The 22,272-nt window shown below is 67.4% G+C and overlaps 1 protein-coding gene across 1 annotated transcript in view; it reads right to left on the bottom strand.

Annotated features, from left to right (window-relative positions):
- LRRK2 (leucine rich repeat kinase 2) overlaps positions 1-22,272 on the bottom strand; it is a 43,689-nt gene that overhangs the window by 1,732 nt on the left and 19,685 nt on the right. Inside the window, exons 20-48 of the mRNA XM_054696796.1 lie at positions 21,714-21,902; positions 21,121-21,242; positions 20,826-20,898; positions 20,322-20,512; positions 18,475-18,725; positions 18,222-18,370; positions 17,735-17,828; positions 17,090-17,276; positions 16,248-16,429; positions 14,885-15,114; positions 14,529-14,656; positions 14,025-14,243; positions 12,766-12,967; positions 12,500-12,588; positions 12,144-12,331; positions 11,564-11,718; positions 10,871-11,017; positions 10,615-10,806; positions 9,982-10,128; positions 9,146-9,246; positions 8,415-8,605; positions 5,870-6,030; positions 4,615-4,785; positions 3,978-4,078; positions 3,207-3,401; positions 2,581-2,774; positions 1,628-1,697; positions 1,267-1,451; positions 295-447 (exon numbers count right to left, since the gene is read on the bottom strand). Coding sequence (XP_054552771.1) covers positions 295-447; positions 1,267-1,451; positions 1,628-1,697; positions 2,581-2,774; positions 3,207-3,401; positions 3,978-4,078; positions 4,615-4,785; positions 5,870-6,030; positions 8,415-8,605; positions 9,146-9,246; positions 9,982-10,128; positions 10,615-10,806; positions 10,871-11,017; positions 11,564-11,718; positions 12,144-12,331; positions 12,500-12,588; positions 12,766-12,967; positions 14,025-14,243; positions 14,529-14,656; positions 14,885-15,114; positions 16,248-16,429; positions 17,090-17,276; positions 17,735-17,828; positions 18,222-18,370; positions 18,475-18,725; positions 20,322-20,512; positions 20,826-20,898; positions 21,121-21,242; positions 21,714-21,902 — 4,657 coding nt within the window. The remainder of the gene's footprint in view (positions 1-294; positions 448-1,266; positions 1,452-1,627; positions 1,698-2,580; positions 2,775-3,206; positions 3,402-3,977; positions 4,079-4,614; positions 4,786-5,869; positions 6,031-8,414; positions 8,606-9,145; positions 9,247-9,981; positions 10,129-10,614; positions 10,807-10,870; positions 11,018-11,563; positions 11,719-12,143; positions 12,332-12,499; positions 12,589-12,765; positions 12,968-14,024; positions 14,244-14,528; positions 14,657-14,884; positions 15,115-16,247; positions 16,430-17,089; positions 17,277-17,734; positions 17,829-18,221; positions 18,371-18,474; positions 18,726-20,321; positions 20,513-20,825; positions 20,899-21,120; positions 21,243-21,713; positions 21,903-22,272) is intronic.

Here is a 22,272-nt window from a genome sequence, read left to right as displayed (position 1 = left end):
AGGCGGCAGCCTCTGAACTTTCAGAAACTCTGAAATAAATTGGGTAAACACAATTTTCAGAAAAAGCCTGCCACCCAGTAAAGGAATTTGCCCGATTTAAAGAAGACGAAGTCGGCTTTGCGAGCATTCCACCAACACCAGTTACAAAGGGAAATTATTTGTGAATTACGGGGAAATTGATCACATGCACATGTGAACAACGTTCTGAGTGAGAATAATTGTGCTGCACACTGAGGCGCACACACCCCATTCTAGATGTGCTTCCCATAAACGCTTGAAGACCGGAGGCGGCACCTTAACCAGTGGGCACAGTCCACGAGCTGGCATAGCTTCCGGGTCTTCTGGTCCCAGACCTCCACGAAGGGGCTGCTCTGCTTGGCCACGTAGAGCACCATGTCCCCCACCACAGCTGTGACGTTGGCCTCGCCGAATGCCCCGTAGGAGAACCTGGAGGGTGGGGGAGTCCTTGGTCGCCTCCTGCTCAGCCCCAGGCTCCCGGCCGCACAAGGCCGCACCCCAGCCTGCTGACCAGCAGTGCATGAGCCACTGGCTGCCCTGGGTCTTTCGGGCTCCCCTCGGGGGTGAGAGAAAACCAGTGTGTACTTCTGGTTTTAGACTGAACTTGTTTCATCTGGTTCTTGACAGAACTTTACGCTGTCCAGGTATCCCAGGCATCTGCGTGTCTCTGAGATATAACATCTGCAAGTTCACGCAGTCGCAGTAAAGTCCTTAATGTCAAGAACGCTTGGAAAATTAGAACCAGGCCCCTCACGCCTCGAGTGGTTTAGAACACAAGGTGTTGAGACTCATTCTGGAGGCAGTGGCGTCAGATACTAAAGCCAAGGGGATCTTTGCATCAACACAGGCCAGCCAAGTTATGAGGAAAAAACTGCGTTCATGCAACTGTAAACAGTCACTTCACCCGAGTGAACGACGCTGAGAAACGTTTAATGAAAAGCTAACTGGAAAAGGCAGGTGAACAGCAGTTGCCCCATGTGAGCCACGGATGGCTGAGGGGCCGGTTGGCCCAAGCCCCACACTGGCCGCTGCTGCGGACGCCAGCCTGCCGCGGGTGCCCGTGCTCCCCCGGACACGGGCAGGATGGCGACCACCGATCGCTTCTGCGCTGCAGGGCTTTCTAAGTGCACGTTTACTCTCTCACAAGCACACACTAGGCATCCTCAGAGACGCCCAGGGATGGCAGACATGAGACCCCACGGGAGCGGGGCTCACAGCTGGCTGGTGGGGGAGCGGGGGGGGGCTCACAGCTGCCTGGTGCGGGTCTCGATGAGCGTCTGCACGGAGAGGTCCTGGCCAAGGGAGAAGACCCTGGTCCCGCAGCCTCCCCACACCAGGTTCCGTTCAGCTGAGTTCGCGGATTCGCTCAAGCACAGCAGGGGGGTGCTGGCGTCCCCCAGAGTCACTGTCTGCAGAGGGGCGGCTCCCGGGCTCTGGACAGAGAGAAGACCAGCCCTGAGGGGCGCCGGGCCGTGGGCGCTCACGGCGCGTGGGGTGGGGACAAGGGCGAGCAGCAGCTCTGGCCCCAGAGGCCCCGGACACCAGGTTGGGGACGGGCACCCAGAAAACCAAGGGCCGCAGGACGCGACCGACCGGCGTGCTCCTTTACCTTGACGGCTCGGTCTTCAAAAACCACTAAGGTGCCATCGGCCGTTCCCACCAAAAGAAAACTGCTTTGTCTGCGGGAAGGAAAGAGATCAGAGGGTCGCAAAATCAAGAGACAGGCCGCACCCCCCGCCCCCTCAAGGGAGACCCGCCCCCTCTCCCGGACAGTGTCACAGACCAGGCCTGTCCATGCCTGGGCCGGCCACCCTTTCCCACATGGCCCTCCAGAGACGTCCCTGCTCCAGCCTCTGGGGGAGAGTGGGTTGCTCAGAGGGCTCAGGCCCCTGCGCCCCAGCACCTCAAGGCCCTGCCCTCTGGACGGACAGACCCTTCCTCCCCGCCCCGTCCCCAGCGGCCTCTCTTGCCCAAGCCCTGGCTCTAGTGAAGTTCCTCCCTGACAACATGCCAAGCACACCACCCCTCCCCCCCGCCATCGCCAGCGGAGCGTGGGCTTCAGCTGCCAAACACCTGGGCTTCCTACGTGCTATCTAGGCCTGAACCTAATCAGAGCAGCGCGCAGGGACAGCCTCCACTGGGCTGCCTGGGGGTGACAGCGCAGACACCTGCCACTGGCCAGGGCTCCCGGCGCGCGCCCACCGAGGTGACCAGTTACTCGTTCAGCCACCGGGTGTCTCCCATTTGGGTTAGTCCACTGGCGCCTTTAGACGGGCTGTAACCAGGTGTGGGGAGGCGCGATGGGAGGTCCCCAGGGCAGGGCTGGGGGCTGCGGGCACGAATGGCCACTCACGGCCACCCCGGCAAGGGACAGTGATCTCCGGGCCTCCACCGCCAGGACAGGTGGAAACAGGTAGGAAGCCACGGCTGAGTGGGTGCGTGAGGGCGGTCAGGGGCCCCGCCCCGCCCCCATAGCCTGCACAGTGGCCCCCTGCCGCCCCCTACTGCCCCCCATCCCGCAGTCTCCCCCAGCCCCCCAAGGACTGCCCCGCCCGGCCGCACCTCTGCCCGCAGAAGGCCTTGCAGCACATGCAGGTCACGGCATCCGTCATGCGCCCCAGGGCGTGCCTCCTCTCCCCGTCCTGGGCGTTGACAGCCAGGAGCGCCCCGGACTGGGTCCCGCACACAACCCAGACGTCCTGGTCGGCCGGCAGGGGCACCAGGGCCAGGCAGAGGACCTGGCTATCTGCCACCTCCTGGACAGACATGCACGTGAGGCCTCTGCCGGGAGGTCCTCCCACCCGCCGGCCCCTCCGCCCTGCCCTGCTGACGACCGTCCCCTCCGGGTGCGTCTGACAGCCCAAGGCAGGCCTGGCGGCCTCCGTGTCTGTCCCATCACTGGAGCGGTCTCGGGGTACACATGCCCGTCACAAAGCCGCCCCAGCGCCAAGGCCCTCAAGGAGCTGCACCCCCTCTCCTCTGGGTACTCCACGTTTGCCAAGTGCCCCCCATCTCCCCCCCAGGCTGCTTGACCTTTCTCAGAGGTACTCCCCAAGCTCAGAGCCCGGGGTCCTGAGGCGAGACGCCCATGGTGGGGCGCACGCACCCTGCTGTCAGGAGGCCCTGCCCCCCACGCCAACTGGCGCCCCCCCCCCCACGCCGCCAGGCCTTGTGGGGTCAGGGAGGACCTGGGAGGTGAGCGCCTCCGTGTGCAGGTCCAGGCTGGCCAGATGCCCGCTGCTGGCCCGCCCGCAGCCCAGCCAGACGCCCACGCGCCCACCGCCAAGGCTCCAGGCTGCCGCGCACTCGGCCTGCGGGTCTCCGGGCAGCGGGACGTGTCTCGCGAGGCAGACCAGCTCGGCCGCCGTCAGGCTGTCGAAGACCTGGGGGTGACGGGGAAGGAGGCGCGTGAGCAGCCTGGGGTGCCGACCCCACCCCGTGGATGCCGCCCTCCCCCCGCATACCCCCACAGCTGCTGACCCCACCCCGCTGCCGGCCAGGACACGAGGGGGGCGTCCCCTCAAGTGGGCCCCAAAGAGGCGGCAAGGGGAAACGCAGGCCCGTGAGCTGAGACACCTCCTTTCGTCTGCAGGTGGCTTGGAAGGGAAAGAAAACCTCAAATGGGCCCCCTGAGCGGAAACCCTGCAGCCCCACTCCAAACCCCACACTCTGGGCTGGGGCTCCTGGCCAGAAACGGGCTCCTCCGCCAGGTGGGGGTGGACAACACCCACAGGCGTCCTGAGACCGGCGGGGAGGGCCTGGGCACCCGGAGAGCGGGCGGCACGGGCAGCGGGTCCGGCCGCTGTGCTGGATGCAGCCCACATGCGGGGCCGGGAGGCCTGGCAGCCACATCCTGGAGATGCAGGGCCCCAGGGAGGTGTGGGGAGTCTGTGCCCGTGGGCCCCCGAGGCCCCGAGCCCCCGGCCTCTGCACAGGGGTGAGCGGTGACCGCTGGGTACCTGGGCAGAGGTGGGCCTGTCCTGAGGGTTCTCCTTCAGGCACTTCTTGATCAACTGCTCGACCAGCGGCCACGGGGCGCAGCCGTACTCTCTGACTGGGTCTAGAACACATGAGGGGCGGTCAGAAAAGCAGAGCAGGCCTCTCTGTTCAGACAGGCCAAAGGTCACGCTTTCCGGCGCCCCGCGGACCCGCAGCCTGATTGTCGCCTGATCTCCACGGGCCCCGGGGCGCTTGCAGGTCTGTGGGACAGAGACGGCTGAGACGGAGCCGGACACACTCCCTCAACACCTGCACCTCCAGCTCGTGGAAACGCCTCTGGCGTCTCAGGCTTCCGTGGACAGGGGCTCTCTCTGCCTTAACACGGCTGTTTCACTGCAGGAAACGGACGTCAGGACACAGACCTGCCGTGGCCTCCTTCAGGGTCCTCGCTGCGATGCCATGTACATCGGCACTGACCCAGGGTTCAGCCTAATGTGCTACTTTTCTTACGTGGTTTTTACGACACGTCAAATAGGAATATTCATGTGCTAAATAAAAAAATTACCAGCCGTGAAACGAAGATGAAACTACCACTACACACGTGCACGCGAAGCCGCCGCCACCATTCAAACATCTTGTTAGATAAACCAGACGTACCCGGCAGCTTTCCTTGTACGGCCAACTCATCAAACTCGTTTGGAAACTTCAGCCCCTCTGCGATCCTGCGTCCGGCCGTCAGGACGTCGTAGAGCAGCAGCCCCAGGGAGTACACGTCCGCCCGCTGGTTGTAGACCACGTTGCCCTTGGCCACCTCGGGCGCGCGGAACCCTGGGGCGAGGAGAGGCCGGAGCTATGGCGACGGGCGGTCCCCACCGGCCCTCCTGGGATGGAGCCGCCTCCGCAGCCAGATACCCGACCCCTGTGGCCCTGAGGACGAGGGTGAGTCAGTGAAAGCTCATGGGGGGGTTAGAGGGAGGGGGAACCAACAGGAGGCATCTCGACGCCCTATTTCTCATTCCCTGATCTACGCGGGTGGGGGCAGGGGCTTCCAGAAGCGCCGTGGCCCCTACCCCAGGGCTCTGACTACCCCTTGCCCTCGTGAAGAGGTGAGAACAGGCCCACGGCCAAGCCAGCCCGAGCCCAGGGCCGCCCGAAAACCCGAAACCCCCTCAGAGGGGAGCAAAGCTTTTCATTCGCTAACAGAGGGGGGCCGCTCTCAGTCTTCAAGATGTGAGAGAAGGTCCAAGATAAGTAATAACAGTAAAAATAGCAACAACCAAGAGGAAGCTGACCACAACAGCAGCAGGGTTGAACCGGCGTACCCGGAACACCTGGGAAACTACCTTAGGCGACGAGCTGCCCGCAGGGGTGCGGGGCAGGACAGCAGCACACGCGTGCCCCGGGCAGCGGTTTGCTTTCTTGGCAGTGGGAGTGGCGGGCTTTGCCCTTGTTCCAAGGGCGTGTGTGTGTGTGTGTGTCCAGAGCCTGGGGTGGACTCAGGGACTCATGTGGGGGTGGAGGAGCAGGCGGGCGGGCGAGGGGATGGTCTCGGGATGGCAGGGACACCACAGCCCGCCGTGGGAACAGACCCTCCCCACGCAGACCCCATCTTTCTGCTCTGATGTTTCCCGGACGAGGAGAAAGGCAAACTAGAGGCCACGGGCCTGAGGCACACAGCATGGGGGGGTGGGCAGGCCAGGGGAGGGCGGGCACGAGGGATGGTGGAGGGTAACGGGGGCTGGGGTGGCAGAGAACACAGGACCACGCCCGAGGGAGGAAGCAAACACCGCAGGAGGCAGCAGTGATGTAAGAAAATAAATAAAGGCTCTGTGTGAAGAGGAGCGTCCCGGGCAGGGCCGCGCCGGGGAGGTTGGCAGGAGCACCCCAGGGAAGGGGCCCGGGCGCGGCCCACCTGGGGTGCCCTCTGAGGTCTTGATGCCCATGCGGCAGCAGTACTGGGCGATGCCGTAGTCGGCGATCTTGGCAATGACGGCCGCGCTGGGGTGCAGCGTGAAGAGCAGCACGTTGTGCGGCTTCAGGTCCCGGTAGATGATCATGGCCGAGTGCAGGTACCTGCGGCCAGAGACACCGTCGGGCGCGCTGGACACTCATCCGCCCCGAGGTGCCCCACGGGGGCAGCAACACGGGCCCAGCTGACTGGGGGCAGGGCCCACAGACGGGCAGGACCTCAGCCCAGGGGGTGGCGGGGGCAGGTGGCCTGATGCCGGCTGGTGGGGGCTTCGAGGCGCGGCCCCCGCTGGCTCCTAGAGGCCCCCAACTGGCCTGTGAAGGCCCCCGCGGGCAGGCGGGCACTTAACCGTGGATGTGCTGATAGAACTGATGGGGTTTCGCTGAAACTCCCTCTTTTAAACAGTTTTGACTTTCTCAAAACCAGAGCAAAGCACGGCCCCGCCTGGAACACAGCTTCACTTCTCTCTCGACAATGACGCGACAGCCGCTTCCACACGCGGGGCAAACGGTCCACTTCTTCAGTAATAATCAAGACAGAAGCCTTCCCAACCGCCCTGCCGAACCGCGTGCAGCAGGATTTACGGTCAGTCAGGTCTGACGCGAAGTCAAGTTGACAAAGGACTCTGGGGCTGGAGCAGGTCTCAAGGGGGCGTGGGGGCCTGAAACTTTTCCTTTCAGAGACTGGCCGCTGGACCCAGCCCCTGGGTCGGTCGTTCGGTAAAGGGTGAAAACCAGGCAAGAGGGGCCTCCCTGGTGGTGCGGTGGGTTGAGCGCAGCGCTGCGAAGCTGTCCGCAGCCTCTGCAGCGTGGGTTCGATTCCCAGCCGGCCAGAGAGCAACCCACATGGCGCAGCAGATTCTCCTGTCTCCCCGCTGCGCCCCTCAGCAGTGGATTTCAATCAGTCTGCCTGTTCTGCTCCCCACTCTGTCTCCGGTGAATCCTCTCACCCCCCGCACCTCTGGCCTGCACCTCAGCTCTTGTATAAATTAAATAAATCTTTAAAAAAAAAACAGGCAAGATAAACAAGTGTGTCCATCTCCACCGGTCTCTCCTACGCGACTGTGGGTGACGGCCCCCAGCCTGGTGTCTGCGGGGGTGGGCGGGGGCACCTGACCTCCATGACCTGTGGCGCTGCCCCGTGTCCCTCCTACTCCCCCTGCCCAGCAGGGCAGGGGGTACTAGTGGGCGCCCACTGAGCCTGTGCCCGGGAGCACCTGCAGGCCGTCCTCAGGCCCCAGCACCCGGACCTCCAGGCCTCAGGGACCCCCACGTCGCTTCTGGATGGGACTCACACAGGCAAACCGGGTTCCTGTGTCCGCCTGCAGCTCCAGGGCATGGCTGACATTTTACGACAAATATTTACCCCATTACCTGGACAGGACACCTGCTAAGTGCTGCCGCAGGAGGTGCGGCCTAGCTGCCAGCGGACACTGGGCCTATTCATCTTGGCCTGGCCTGGGGCTGAGATGCAGACGCATCCACTAATGAGCTGACCGTCACATGGGCGGTGGACTGGAAAGGAGTTTGCTGAGGGCTCAGCAGCGTCCATTAGTGCCTCCTGCCCTACAGGGCAGGCGGGGGCAGGAGGAAAACAGCCACTGCAGCCAGGCCCGCCCACCCCACAGAGCGCAGACACCAGCCCGGGGCCCCGGGGCCTGCCCTTGTGGCAGCCGGCGGGAGGGCCTGGGGGCAGGCTGTCCCACTTCGGGGTTTATTCCTCCCAAGCGCAGCCTCACAGCTGCACCAGCCCAGCGCGTGGCTTCCATGAGTGGAAGTCGGTCCGCCGTGATGGCACAGGTGACCGCAGGTGTCAGCAAACAGTCCAGGAAAGTAAACTGGGGGGGGCTCGGTCACTGTCAAGTGTCCGTGCTGCCGAGAGGCCTTTCCTCTCCCATTCAAGGTAGCGGCCAGTGGCCACCTCGTTCTCCGCGAGGGCCCAGACATGGCACAGTGGACAGCGCATGGGAGGCCGGGGACACCCGAGTTCCTCAAGCCTCCCGCTTTGCCCAAGCAAGGACAGGCCAGACAGCGGGCTTGGGGATGAGGGCACCTCGCTGGGCGCTGGGCTATGGGCACCGGGGGGACACAGAGGTCAGGGGATGCTGGGAGCAGAGCGCCCTGGACGGGGAGCCTGTCCGCTGCTGCCCAGAGTGACTGCAGCCACCCACATCTGCGTCCGCACCCCCCACCCCCCACACCAAGCTGTTCCCTGGTTCCGGCCTCTCCAGCAGGTGACAGCCTGACGCTGTGTGTGGGTGGTGCTGCCCACCAGCCCAGGTCCACGACTGCCTGGGGGGCTGCAGAGCAGGGGGTGCCACAGAGAGGGCACCCCGTCCAGCGGGGCTGAGCCCCGCCCCCCCCCAGAACTAGTCTGTGGGGACCAGCTCGGGGCAGGACGCCAGGATGAACCGGATGTGGGCAGCCGGACAGCATGGTGGTGGTAAGGGACCATGGGCAGTGCCAGGCGGCCCCCAGGGATGGCTCACCTGAGGCCATCGGCCACGTGCAGGGCGATCCGGTGCTGCAGGGTGCGGGGGAGGCCGGCGGGGCCCTGCTCCAGCAGCCGGTCCAGCGAGCCCCTGCCAGCCAGCTCCATGACCAGCATGCGCGGGCGGATGCCGGCCGCCAGCAGGGAGACCAGGCTGGGGTGGTGCAGGCGGCACAACACGGCCAGCTCCTGCGGGGAGGCAGCTCTCAGGTGCGCACCAAGAGGGCCCCAGACTGTCCCCAGCTTGGCCTCCAGGGGGCAGGGCCTGCAGACATGGCCTGGGAGCTCTGGTCCTCCCCAGACCAGAGCCCCGGCGGGTGTCCAAGGAAGTGCTGCTCCTGCTCCGAAGACACCAAGTCTCCCTCCACCCACCAGTGACCACGCCCACCCTGCAGTGACCTTACCCCCCAGTGACCACCCACACGCCCGGCCCAGGGGTGGGCCTTCACCGCACCCTGCTCGGCAGCGTTGCTGGGGGTGGGGGGGCCCACTCCACTCAGCTCCAAGCCCGGGGCGCGTGTTTGCTGGTCTGGGCCACCCGCTCTGGGGCCCCAGCCACCCACCTCCCTCTGCTGTGGCTGCGCCGACCCCAGGCCCCTCAGGACGCCCCTCTGCAGGAGAGGAGCAGGGCAGGTCCCGGTCCCGGAGCGCGCCGCCATGCTTGGCCATGCTCAGACCAAGCACCGGCCTGTAGCTGGGCCCAGGGCCTCGCCCCTCCGCCAGCCTCACCTGCCGCAGCAGCCGCAGCGACGTGTGCTTGTTGAAGATCTTCACGGCCACCTCCTCCCCGTCGTAGCGTGCGCGGTACACGGAGCCGAAGCTGCCGTCGCCTGGGCAGAGAGGAAGGTCCTGGAGCCCCGCTGGGGGCCCTGGTGACCCCAGCCCCAGTGGCCGGCTGGCGCTGTGTGTGGGGGCTGGCCCCTGGCGCAGCCCTACCTGCCTCAGGCCCTCCCCACCGCCGCCCAGCACGCTCGCCCCAGTCTCTGCTGGAAATTAGCGCTGACTCCCCGCACCCTGACAAAACAAGCCGTGCCTGTGACCACCACTGGGAGGCCCGGATGAAAATCAGCTGACCTCCTGCCCCCGCCCACCCCGCTGCCTGCTGCCCGCTGCCACCCTGATGCAGCACTGCACCTCACCACAGCCCTTCCCTCCACGGCGCTGGGGAAGCCCCCAAAGGGGAAGGGCCCCCAGCTGCTGAGTGGCCACCCAAGGCCTCACGTGTGTGTTTAAATAGGACGCGCCATGGCCGCCGCGGCCAGCAGCTGCTTCTCTCGGGGGGGGGGGGCTCCTGGTCTTTTTGCAGCTGGAAGGGCGGGCGGCACTGAGAGCCTCCCTCGGCCGCCCACCCAGGACCTGCTTCCAGGTCTGTTTGCCCTGGAGCCCTGTCCTCGCCCCGTCCTGTCTTGCCTCCACCCAAGCAAACCCCGGATCTGTAACGAGTCACTTCAGAGCTCAGCCTGCAGCAGACCAGCAGCTCCAGAGGCTGTGCCGGCTGACGAAGAGAACTTTCTAGATCGTGACACCACGTCCCCGGCTCAGTCTCGGCCCCACGCGAGCCTCACCCAGGAGCAGCTCGGGCGCCTGCTGGAGCTCCAGGGCCTCACGACGCAACACGATGCTCCTGGGCAGGTCAGCCAGCATCAGGTCGGGCGCGATCTGGGCGATGGGCACCGTGAGCCGGGGCTCGTCTGGGCTGACCAGGAGGTCTCCTGGGGACAGAAAACGCCTTTAGGAAACTGAACTCTTTCCCAGGTGAATGAGGACTCTGACCTTTACGCCATGTGATTTTCACAGAGGTAGTGCGGGCGTGCGACACCGTCTCTGGCTGAGGGGCAGGTTCACACCTGAGACACGTGTCCCCAAGGCCCCCACAACCTGCCACCCCGGGCCCCTGGGCCCCTCCATCCTTCCTCGATGTAGCTAAATCTGTGCTTGTGACATACAGAAATAATCATGTTTCCTGACTCCTTGCACCCTGCTCTAGGAAGCTAGAGCAAGCAGTAAAGGCTCAATCAACATCGACTGCAATGAGCCCACTCCTAGGTCCACTAGGTGGCGGGTGGACTCCAGTGCTGCCCATGCCCACATCTGATCACTGGCCCCCACCCTGGCCGTGTGAGCCACGCCACGCAGCACCGCCCACGTCCTACAGCCAGGCCCCACGGGCCGCGGCGGTCAGGGATGCCCAGACCCACCCTGCTCTGCCTCCCGGGCCAGGTCGTCCAGCAGGATCCTCTGGGGCTCCTCGCCATCGCGGAAGCTGTACAGCGCCCACTTCTTGAGCAGCGTCTCCCCGTCCCCGCAGACGTCTGTCTCCAGCAGCCCCGGGAACCACTCCTCCAGGAGCGAATCGATGTGGTCCACCGCCTGGCCCAGCAGGATGCGGCCTGCGCAGAGGGCGGTCAGCAGCCACCCCACACAGCGGGCGCCCCAGCCGGCTCCCAGGCCCACCTTTCCTGCAGGAGGGGACGGTGATCCGCAGGCAGCTCTCGGGGCGGCCGTCCGGGGCCTCGGCGCCCACCAGGCAGTAGGCCTCGGAGGACCAGCTCAGGTAGACGCCCTGCCGCCAGTACATCCTGTTGGGGCGCAGTGCGCGCTCTGCAGGAAGGAGAGACCTCGTGTGCCGGGGCCACGGCGAGCCCTGGGCAAGCAGGCGTGGCCCAGGGGGGAGGTGGCCTTGCTCGAGTGGCCGTGCCAGGCAAGCCACACTCGCAGGCGCTCTCGCCGGCTCGCTAGATGCGACGTTTGCTCTTTACCCGAAATTCGCAATGAAACAAACCAAGTGCCCAGCAGGTGGCCTGACCAGCCCCAGGCCCCGGTGCTGAGGGGCCGAGAATGGGCGCCTGTCCTAAACGGAGCCGGTCCCTGTCACGGCAGGGCGGCGCCTGCCCCCAGCCCTCACCACCCTCCCTCGTGCGCGCTGCGGCTCCGCCTGCTCCTCTCCCGGCTCAGCTGCCCCACGGGGAAGTGAACTCGGGAAAATGGCATCTGTGCTCCATCGTCACTGAGGGGGCACACTGCAACCTCGGTGTGCAGGTGGCTGCTCCGACCTGTGCCAGGCCCAGCCCACGGCCACCGCGCCCTCCCGCCATCCCTCTAGCTGACCCACGTGGACCCACACCCGGCCTGGCCGCCCACGCCTACCTCTCCCGGACAACATGTAGGGCGAGATCTCCAGGACACGGTTGATGAGCCGCGGCCAGAAGCCCATGGGGAAGCAGGGCGTCTCGTACAGCCGCACAGTGACCTCCGAGTTCTCGCAGTGGGGCAGCTCGATCACCGGCGTGTGGCCGGGCAGGCTGAGGCGGGGGCGCAGGGTCATGGCATGCCCTCCTCTGCGCCCCCATCGGCTCAGCGGCCGCCCGCCGGGGGCCAGCCGGCACCACTCAGGGCTGCGGACGCAGAACCCAGGGTCTCACCCGGGCTCCTCTGATCACGCATGACCATTAAGGGATCAAATAAAACTCAGAAAGACGCACGGCCCAGAAAAAAGTGCGGAAATATCAGGCCTGGGGCACTTTGGTCCCCAAGGCAGCTGCGTGGTGGCCAGACCCCGCCGGGCCCACCCCCGGCCTCCCCTTGCCTCACCCCCACCTCCAGGGGCAGGTGCGCTGCGGCCCCACGGCGTGACCCCGCACCACGCAGCTAGGGCCGGGCTGCGGAGCTGTGAGCACAGCATGGCGCGTGCGCGGAGAGTTCTGGGCGCACCCCGAGGGGTGCGCACCTGCTTGGCACCAGCAGGAGGTCCTCCCCGAGGGGCAGTGCGAGCTGGAACTTCTCCAGGAGGCTGAAGTACTGCGGCAGGTGCTTCTTGGGAAAGCGCCTTCTCTTGGTGAGGAACTTCTCCACGTCTCTTCGGGACACGATGCCCTGGGGGTGCTTCGGGTACCCCTCCGTCCTCACCGTCAGGATCTGGGGGACACGCGCGTCAGTCCCCCCAGAGCCGCCCCGGCTCCCTCCGCGGGTCCAGGAAGGCGTTTACCCGCCGAGGCTGGCCAGGCTGCGGGCGCGTGGGGCCAGCACAGCCCGACCCCAGGGCCGCCTGCGCCTCCTGCCCCGCGGCCGCGGCCAGACACCCACCTGGGCCACCGCCTTGCAGAGCCACTTGGGGTCCACAAAGTACAGGTCGTCCAGCTGCAGTGCGGGGTCTTGGAAGTGAAGGAGGGTCCCTGCAGCGGGGGGACGCTGAGCACGGCTGCGGTGGGGGGAAGGCCCCCGGGGCAGATGTGGGACCCCACGGAGGGGCAGGGCAGGGGACGGAGGGGGGCAGGTCGGGTGGATCAGGGGCGGGGGTCAGGGTTGGGGCAGCGGGAAGGGCGCGCACAAGCTCCAGCCCGGGTGCCCACCTGACTCGCTGAGGAAGTGGACGGCCTGGGGCAGCTCGCTCTCGTCCAGCTGCAGCTGCTGCTCCCTCACGAGCTGCAGCAGCCGCTGCCGGCTGACCACGGGGAACTCGGCCGGCATGCTCTTGCGCTCCGCCAGGACGAGCCTCTCCAGCTCCACGTAGCAGGCAGGGACCAGCTGCCCCACCACGGGCTCGGCCCGGATCTGCAGAGATGGACCCAGCTGACCACCCATCTCAGGGCCTGGGGCAGCCCCCAACTGACACCCCACGTTGCAGAAGCCGGCATGGAAACATTCGCCCAGGACCCCTGGCCACCCCAGCACCCCCAGCCCCCCAGCCCCTGGGCACTGCGGGCACCCCCCACTCGCAAAGGATTCCCTGTCCCCACCATCCCACACCCCACAGCTAGCGGGATGGCGGCAGCGTCAGGGTCAGGGCCCGCCCCATCGAGGCCCTCGCGCAGAGCTGGTCTGCAGGCCCGGCTGGGAGGGGCGCCGCCCTGCTGTGAACTTCGGGAGATGAGCCCCCACCCTGCACTCCCCGCCTGCCAACCCGGCCGCCGTGCTCGACCTGCTATCTCGACTGGGCGCGTAAAGTAAACCCCGAGGGCCAGGCCCCGGAGCCCTTCCCGTAGGGAGGTCCCCAGCCCCTCGCCCCTGCACCCAACCGTCCCACAGGGACGAAAACGGACTGTGAACGTCCTTCTCCCGCGAGACACAACACCACGGCCCACAGCTGGCCACGGCTCTCAGCACCCCCCACGGGCACAACGTAGTGGGCGCAGCCGAGCTGGGCGGCCCGGCACGGTTTAAAGCGCAGTCCCCGGAGCCCAGGCAGGGCCTTCCGCACGTGTGACCAGGCGCCCCCTGACCGATGCACCTCGCCAGAGGAGGGCGGAGCTTGTCTGGCCGCCCAGAGTGTGTCCACAAGCTGGACACAGCCAGGACACCGAGGGGCCGGCCAGCCACCTGGCCAGCAAAAGGCCAGCAGCCCCACAAGCCGGACAAGCAGCGGCATCCCAGAGGGGGCGATGGCAGGCCCCAAGGAAGGGACAGCACGGCTGACCAAGAAGGACTTGGCTCCTCCAAGGAGGAGCCCAAGGGGGATAGAGGGGCCAGAGCAGGGAGGGACATGCAGGGACGGCACTCGGGGCCACAGGGCTGCGGAGGTGAGAGGACGCAGGCCCACATGGGAAGCGCTGTGAAGGGTCATGTGCCCCAGTGCGCAGCCAGGAGACCCCGAGGCCGCGGCCAGGCCCACCTTGAAGCCGAGGCTCTCCCTGATGATGGCCGTGCGCAGCTTGGCCAGGGCGTCCGAGTCCTGCGTGGCGTTGACGAAGTGGCAGCCCCGCACGGCCGGGAAGCCCCGCCGCCCCAGCAGCTCCTGGGCCACGCTGGCTGCACAGGCCTGCAGCTGGCCCTCCTCGCAGATGTCCAGGTGAGTACCCACGAGTACCACGGGGGACGCCGAGGCGCGGGCCTGCGGGAGGCGGGGTCAGGACAGAGGCCAGGGAGACACGGGGCCAGTGGGTGGCCCACGTCACCCCATCACTGCACTTTACTGTGGCTGAACCCTCCAGAGCGTGGCTGACCCCAGCCAATGCCCACCAGACACAGCCCCACGGGCGGGTGAGGGGACAGAAGCACCTGCTCACCCAGACCCGGCCCACCCCACACGCCACACACACACATACAACACACACACACACCCCGCACGCACCACACACCACACACACACCACACACACGACGTCCAAGTCCAGCACCTTTATGTTGAAGAGCCAGGGCTTCATGGCCTCCACCTCGGCCGGCCCTTTGCTGAGGTCGAACACGGCCAGGTAGAGGGCGCGGGGGGTCATGAAGTGGGCGTGGGCGCTGTAGAACTCCTCCCGGCCTGCGGGGACACGCGCAGGGTCCATCCCCACCCGCGGGAGGCGCCACCACGTGGAGAGGCTGTTCTGCCGCCCCCGCAAGGCGCCGGGCTCCGCAGGCCACCGATGCCCGGGGCCGCCCCGGGCCACCCAGGACGGGAGAAACGAGGAGACACTAGTGGCTCTGGGACGACTCCAGCCCCCCGCCCCCGGGTGCCCCGACTGCACAGGAGGGGCCCCGGACGAGGCACCTGCGAAGTCCCAGACGCTGAGCACCAGGTCGCGCTTCCCCTTGCCACGCACAGGCACCGGCCAGTCCCGGACGTCGATGCCCACCGTGGGGCCGGGCGCCGCGGCCTCGGCCTTCCGGGCCCTCATCAGCTGCCGCAGCAGGGTGGTCTTGCCGCTGCCCGCGTTCCCCACGACCAGCAGCTTCAGCCGGCTGTAGGGCACGGCTTTCCTCAGCCGCTGCTGCAGGAACCTGGCGTGGGGCAGCCGTGAGGCGCGGGCAGCCTGTGACGCAGCGTGCTGGTGACGGCGGCCACGGGGCCCGTGCGCCGACACCACACTGCGGCCGAGGCTCGGTCCCGCCTCCGATGTCTCTAAGACATCCGCGTGTGCCGGGGCGGAGGGGAGCGCGCGAGGCCAGCCCCAGACAGCGCCCGCGTCCGTGTGCGGGATATAAAGTGCAGAGCCCGGGACGCCAGAGACCGGAGAGAAGTGGTGCGTGCGCCAGCGTGGGTGTGTGTGCCAGCGTGTGTATACATGTACGCTCCAGCGTGTGTACCTGTCTGTGCTCCAGCATGTGTGCACGTGTGCGCTCCCGTGGGTGGGTGTGTGCGTGCTCCAGCGTGTGCGTGCACATGTGTGCTCTGTGTCTTGACACCCCGGCATGCACACTCACACATGCACGTGGGCGCACGAGCGCAGGCCTGCGGCCCCATGGGGCACCACAGGGCACAGGCCAGCGGGCTGACCCCCACCCCCAGTGCATCTGGTGAGGACTGCCGGCTCCACTCGGACATCACGCCAGCAGGAGGGCCACGGCGGGGCCACACGGACGCAGGAGGCCGACCCTCCCCTGCAAACTACGTCCAGCGGGTGGACGAAGACCCAGGCTGTCCTCCCGAGGAGGGATAAAGGGGCCCAAGGAAATCTCGGAGGACCAGGCAGAAGGGACTGGGGGTGCGGGCCCCTGTCCACACGGAGCTGGCCGGGTGGGGAGGGTGCCCCAGGGGAGAGGGGCGGGCAGAGGCGGGGCGGCCTCGGAGCTGCTTGCCAGAAAGGGCCGGAGGCTGGAATGAGCCACCACCACAGCCGGACTCTGCAGGGTGCAGCCAGGCGTGGCGGGGAGCAGGGGGCTGGTCTCGGTACCGGGAGGAGTCGCCCTCGCGGGCAGGGTGCTGACCCCAAGGCCCTCGGTGACCGTGTGCAGCAGGGCAGGGGACACACTGGGGCCCGCCTGACCGGACACCGCTGTGCCGCCCATCCTGAGGCCATGGGGCCAGGAGGGCCGGCTGGGGAGCCACGGCCCGCCCCGCGGCCCCCCTCGCCCCGCTCCCACCACGACGCCCACGCAGCTGGGGGCGGAGACGACAGGCGGAGCGGCCTCACCTGATGATGTCCTTGGCTCTGCAGCCGACGCGCTTGAAATCAAAATCCAGGCGCAGGTCGTCCAGGGGCAGGTCCCACATCTTGCTCAGCTTCCCCATCTCGTTGGGGAAGGACCGCAGCTCCGCGTTGCCGCTGACGTCCAGCGAGGCCAGGTTCTGCAGACAGCCGATCTCGGGGGGCAGCTTAAGAGACAGGGCCGCGCTCAGTGCCGGGAAGCAGCAGCGGGGAGCGGGCGGCTCACATGGCGCCCCAGGGAGTCCTGGGCACCCCCCGCCGGCTTCTCCGGACCCCAGCACCCCCCGCAGACACCCCCCCCATGCAGATGCCCTGCACGGCTGTCGCATACACGGGGCGTCTCCTTTCCCACCCCCCGGGCACGCACGCTGCTTTCATACAGAAGACACCCCGATTCGCCTGCAGAGAGGGGTGGGGGGCGTGAGGGGGAGGGGCGCGGGGGACGGGCCGGGCCCAGGAGCGCAGGCGACAGCGGCTGGAGCGCGTCTGGCAAGGGGCACGAGGACGCAAACTTGGGGGCCGACTCGGCTGGGAGCCGTGGCAGCTGCCCCCCACCCCGCGGGCCCCAGATGGCTCAGGACAGCGGGGGTCGCGCCCGCACACCTCTGGTCTCTGCTTCCTACAAGCGAGTTCTTTCAGGTTTTATGATTTGCCGCGTTGGCACAGCCCCTAGGCCCCAACGGCGGCACAAGGCCCCCCCAGGGTCTCCCCCAACCCCGACTCCTTTAAAGAGCAGCAAACAGCAAGTAGCGGGTTTGACACGAGGCTCTGAGACGGGCAGAGGTGAGGCTGGTGCTGGCCCTGGGCGGGGCCGGGGCCGGGCCTACCTCCCTCAGCCTGTTGTGGGCCAGGTGCAGCTTCTCCAGCCGGGCCCAGGCACAGGCCTTGTCGCCCAGGTCCAGGACCCTGATGTGGTTGTGGCTAAACAGCAGCTCCCGCAGGTTCTGGGACTTCCAGTGCGCCGGGCCCGGCAGGCTCTGGATCTCGTTGCTGCTCATGTCCAAGGACCGCAGGCTGACAGCCGGGAGAGGACAGGGCCAGTGAGCGCCCAGCACACACAGCCGCCTCACCCCTCGCCTTCACCATGAGACCAAGACCTCAGCGCGGACCCCGTGGCTGACCCTGTGGCACTCCAGGACTGTGGGCGCCGGCACCAGCGCCCTTTCCACGGGGCCGCAGGCTAGAAGCCCACAAACTACAGGGCCCAGTGCCTGCACCGCACCCTCCCGTGAGGCTGCCGGGGTCGGGTCTGGGATCCCGCCTTTGCCTGAGGTCAGTGGCGTGTGGGGGGCATGTGGGGTGTGCAATAGGCACACACAGGCTGCACCCACTCGAGACCTGATTTCTCTGCTTCAGAAACATGAACGTGTCCATCAGCTGCTGCCCTAGTGTGCGCAGGGGCCCCGGAGCGCAGGACATCCGGGGCTGGACCCGCAGGCGCCACCTGCTCCTTCCCCGCCGGAGCCACTTACTGCGGGAGGCTGAGCAGGGCGTCCGGGACGCAGGCGAACCTGTTCTGGGCCAGCTTCACGCTCGTCAAGGAGGGGGGCAGGGTGGGCAAGGTGGCTGGAGGAAGCAGAGACAGTGTCTGGGGCATCTGCTGGCCCCCTCCCGTGGCAAGGATGCGCGTGGCCGCCGAGGCGCCTTCCTGCCCACCCGGACGCCCTCAGTGCAGCCCGAGCCCCAGCTCAGCCTGCGGCCCCCTAGGCCCAAAGCGGACGGTGGGGAGATGTGGGCTGTGAGTCCAGTGTGTCCAGGCCGCGACCCCCCGTCCCCAACCCCTACCCCCCCACAGCTCCCTCCAGGCCATGCCCCCACCCCCCACGTCGGCCATGCCCAGATACCCCATGGCAGCCGGCACGCTGCACGGGAACAGCCAGGTTCTCAACACTGCCACGTCCCCCCAAAAGGCTGCGCCTGACTCCCCGCAGCGCCCAGGGCCTGGGCCAGGAGCCCTACCCAGGAGGTTCATGCTGGCGCTGAAGCTCTCCAGCCTGGGGCAGGCCTCCAGGAAGCCGCCCGCCAGGTCCGAGATGTGGTTTTTACTCAGGTTTAAGGCCCTCAGCTCCGTCAAGCACAGGCAGGGGCATGTCCCAGCTATCTCGTTCCTGCCCGGGAACAAGAGCACGGTGCTGCCGGCGCCCACAGGGCACGGGAGGCCAGACCACGGCCGCCCTGCAGCCCAGGCCTGCGGCCATGGCCACCCACTCACCCCTCCAGGGCCAGCTGCTGCAGCCCGCTGGCCACGGCGCCCAGGCCCTCGGGCACGCTGCTCAGCCGGTTGTGGGCCAGGCTCAGCTGCCGCAGTGCCGGGCAGGACAACGCCGGGTCCAGCAGCACACGGGGGCCAATGTCGTTCCTGGACACGTCGAGGAAGGCCAGGCGGCTCAGGCTCAGCACGTGGGCCGGGAAGGACGTGAGTTTGTTGCTGTGCAAGTCCAGGTGCGTCAGGCGCCTCAGGACCTGCGGGAGAGGCGCGCCTGAGCCGGCCGAGCCCACCGGGCACCGCAACCCCATGGGCAGGCCGGGCGGGGCCGTGGGACGCTGGGGAGCAGCAGGACAGGCCTGGGCAACCTGAGAGTGACCTCGCGGGCCGGCAACCTCGGGTCAGGCTTTCGAAATACTAGAATGTCACACACCAACACACTTAACACACGGGAGCACGCTGCGGGCGCACACTTTGCGCAGAACCTCTCTCCAAGGAACGTTACATCTCAAATCCCCATTGAAGCAAATTCCGATCGTACCGCGACAAACGCAAAGCTCCCGTTTACCTGCCCCGTCTGTGTCTTCTAAATGTTTGTCAGGATTATTTGTCATCAGGATTATTTGCCAAAGAGCTAAAATACCAAAAGCAACCCCCTCTCCACCCCGCAGACGTGCATCCACCTGCGCCGGGCAACCCGCAGCCCTGGGCCGCCCCCGGCCCCAGAGCTCTAGCGCCTGCCCTGCGCTGCCCGGGGGTCAGAGCAGACGCTGGTGAGTCACCAGCTCCTGAGGTTTGATCAGAATATTTCCATGGAGCGAGACTCAGTTACCAGCGACGGCAAAACAGCTCGGGGTCAGGGCTGGGGCGAGGCCGAGTCGGGTGTCCGTCTCCCACGCCGGGGCCGGCGTGCCCGCGCCGTCAGGCTCTGCTTTCCCGAGGCCAAGTCCCCGTTCTCCTTGCCCTGCTTCTCGACGCAGCTCCCTGGAGGCCACGCGGGTGGACCCCGCCGCCCCAGCCGCCCTTCCCGGGGGCGCGGGGGCGCCCGCAGCTGTCCCGGGCGGGGTCCAGGAGCTGCTGCACCCACAGACCCACCCAGTGCGAGAACCCGGGTCCCGCCCCGTTGGGGGGCAGGAGACCCCGCGCACACAGGCGCCGTGGGGACCCCTTTCCTTCCTCTCCCCTGCACACGCCACCCTAGCAGGAGGACCCGACGCTGCCCCAGCACCCCCAGGCAGGGCGGGCGCCACGTTGTGCCACAGCAGGTTTACACTGAGCAGGTCTGATCCTTCACACCCTCGACACACAGCTTGACGTGAGCTGAGTAACCCAGACACTCGCCCCGGCCGCTGCCCGCTGGCCCCTGACCTCCAGCACAGGATGTGACCACGAGAGGCAAAGTCGCCCCCGCCCAAAACAGGAGCTTTGAGCAAAACGGCAACGCTGGGCCACCTGTCTCCTGAGGCCGGGGCTGCGCAGGCCCAGCTCATCTGACAGAGGGTCTGCCAGGCTCACGCCGCAGCCGCGCCCCTTCTCATACAGCCGGACAGAGGCAGAGGTCTGCGAACCCCCCACCTCCTGCCGCCCTCAAGGCGTTTCTGAGCAAACAGAGAAGGGGAGTCACGTCCAGGACATAGACAGCACCCCCCGGGGCCTGAAGTCACAGGCACACCAGCGCAGGGAGGTGGCTGCACGGGGGTGGCACATCGGGGGGCAGGGGGCAGGGATGGGGGCAGGGATGGAATTGGCCGGTGCAGGGGGCTGCGGGGGCGGGGTGGCAGGGGCCGGGGGCCGGTGGGATGGCAGCGAGGAGGGAGACAGGCAGCAGCGGGGCGGGGCTGGGCAGGGCGCACCTGGCACAGCTGGGCCGGGAGGCCCGAGAGCGCGTTTTGGTGCAGCTCCAGCCTTTCCAGGTGCTCCAGGTGAGCGCTGAGCCCGCCCCTCTGGGCCAGGGCGTCAATGTCCTGCAGCTCGTTGGCCGACAAGTCCAAGGACGTGATGCGCCCCGTCTCCGGGGGCGGGGGGGACAGGCTGCCCCAGGGCCCTGGGTCACAACCAGCCAAAAGAGGCAGGTCCCTGAGTCTGCCAGGGCGGTCCACAGCCCGCCCACCAGGGACCCGCGGCGGGAAGGCCAGTCCAGAACTGCCCGGGGCAGGGTGGGGCACACGGCGGAGGGCGCAGGGTCGAGGGCACAGAGGGCGCCAGTCACACTTCAGGTCTCAGCAGCCTGGACCGAGCCTCTGCAGCGCCCCCACCCCCGTCTCATCTCCGCAGCTCAAGAGCAGGACGTGCAGGGCTGGGCAAGGTGACCGGGACAGCGGGGAGGCGGGTGCGACACCACCACGGCCCACACTCACGCGGGGGGTCCTCGGGGGACAAGACGCTCCTTCTCCCCTCCCTGGAGTCCTCCTGATCCCCGATGGGGCCCTGCTGGGAGACAGACGCTCCACCCGACTCCGCAGAGACCCCCGGGCCATCCCAGCCTCAGGGGCTGTCCGAGCCCCCCAGCCCTCGGGGTCTGAGCGGTGGGGGGCACCCGCAGCCAGGAGCACATGGAGTCCCCACAGCCGCAGGGGGACGCGCCATGGGGGTGCACCGGGTCTCGGCCCCAGCCCGGGTGAGGGCGGCGTGGTGATGGGGCGGGGTCCTCACCGGCAGGGCGGGGCGCAGGGGCCGGGGCAAGTAGCAGGGGCGCGGCGAGGCGAGGAGGTGGCCAGACCCGCCCGGGCTGCCCGAGCGTGCGAGCTTTCCCGCCGGATCGGAGCCTTCGCTGCCTGGATGTGAGGAGAAGCGGGCAGAGGCTGCGACAGCGAGAAAGCCCCCGCCGCCCGCCGTCCCGCAGGCCTGGAGTCCTCGGAGGGCCTGCAGCGTCAGGCTGTGGCTTCTCACGTGGGTGGACGTCTCTCGCCCACCTCCCCCAGCTACCTACAGCCGGGTTGGAAGCGCTCGTGGGAGTTTTGATCTTAATAAAGGCAGCTCCTCCCCAGTCCCGCCGTGTGGACAGACACCTCGCACGCCAGCCCCTCGGGCGACGGCGGTCCCGGGCGGGGAGGGCACCCGACTCACACCCACCCTCGCCCGGGGGCTCGGGACAGCGCAGCCCGTGGGGAGCCCGGGCATCCACACGTCCAGCCCGAGCAGCTTCCTCCAAAGGAGGGGTGTCGGGCTGGGTCCCCAGGCCGGGCGCGCCCCCAGCGGGGTGAGCTTTAAGGCAGGCCGGACGGTGCTTCACGGTAAGCAGATACCTTCACTGTCGGGGTCGTCACTCTGGGAAAACACGCCGTCCACAAGGAACTCGGTGACAAGGGTCCACTCCTCGCACCTGTCCTGCGCGTCTCCAGCCAGGCTGCCCTCGCCCCGGGGGGCCTCTGCCCCCGCCCCGGGGCTGCTCCTCTGGTGCCCCAGCACCATCCTGGCCAGGGCGGCCCCGACACCTGCAGACAGAGGCGGCTGAGCGGGCGGCCAGTGCAGGGACCGGCCCGCAGCCCACTCCCCTCTCCCATCCCCTCACACTCGCTCCCCCACGGGCAGCTGAGGGCTGACGTTTAATGATCTTGAAAACACAAGAGCTTTGGGCCTCCCTGAGGGCGCAGGAGTTAAGTCTCAGGGCTTTCAAGCTGTCCCAGCCCCTGCGGCCTGAGTCCATCCCCAGCCAGGGAGCTGCCCACACGGCGCAGCAGACCTCTCCCGTCTCCCCGCTGCTCCCCTCAGCAGTGGGATTCAGTGGGTCCACCTGTTCTGCTCCCCACTGTCTCTGGGGAGTCCTCTCACCCCCACACCTCTGGCCTGCACCCCAGCTCTTGT

Source organism: Talpa occidentalis, unplaced genomic scaffold (assembly GCF_014898055.3).
Source record: "Talpa occidentalis isolate TD23 unplaced genomic scaffold, MPIMG_talOcc4v2.1 talOcc4.16, whole genome shotgun sequence".
Classification (NCBI taxonomy): Eukaryota; Metazoa; Chordata; class Mammalia; order Eulipotyphla; family Talpidae; genus Talpa; species Talpa occidentalis.
This window is presented reverse-complemented; position numbering and strand designations above follow the sequence as displayed.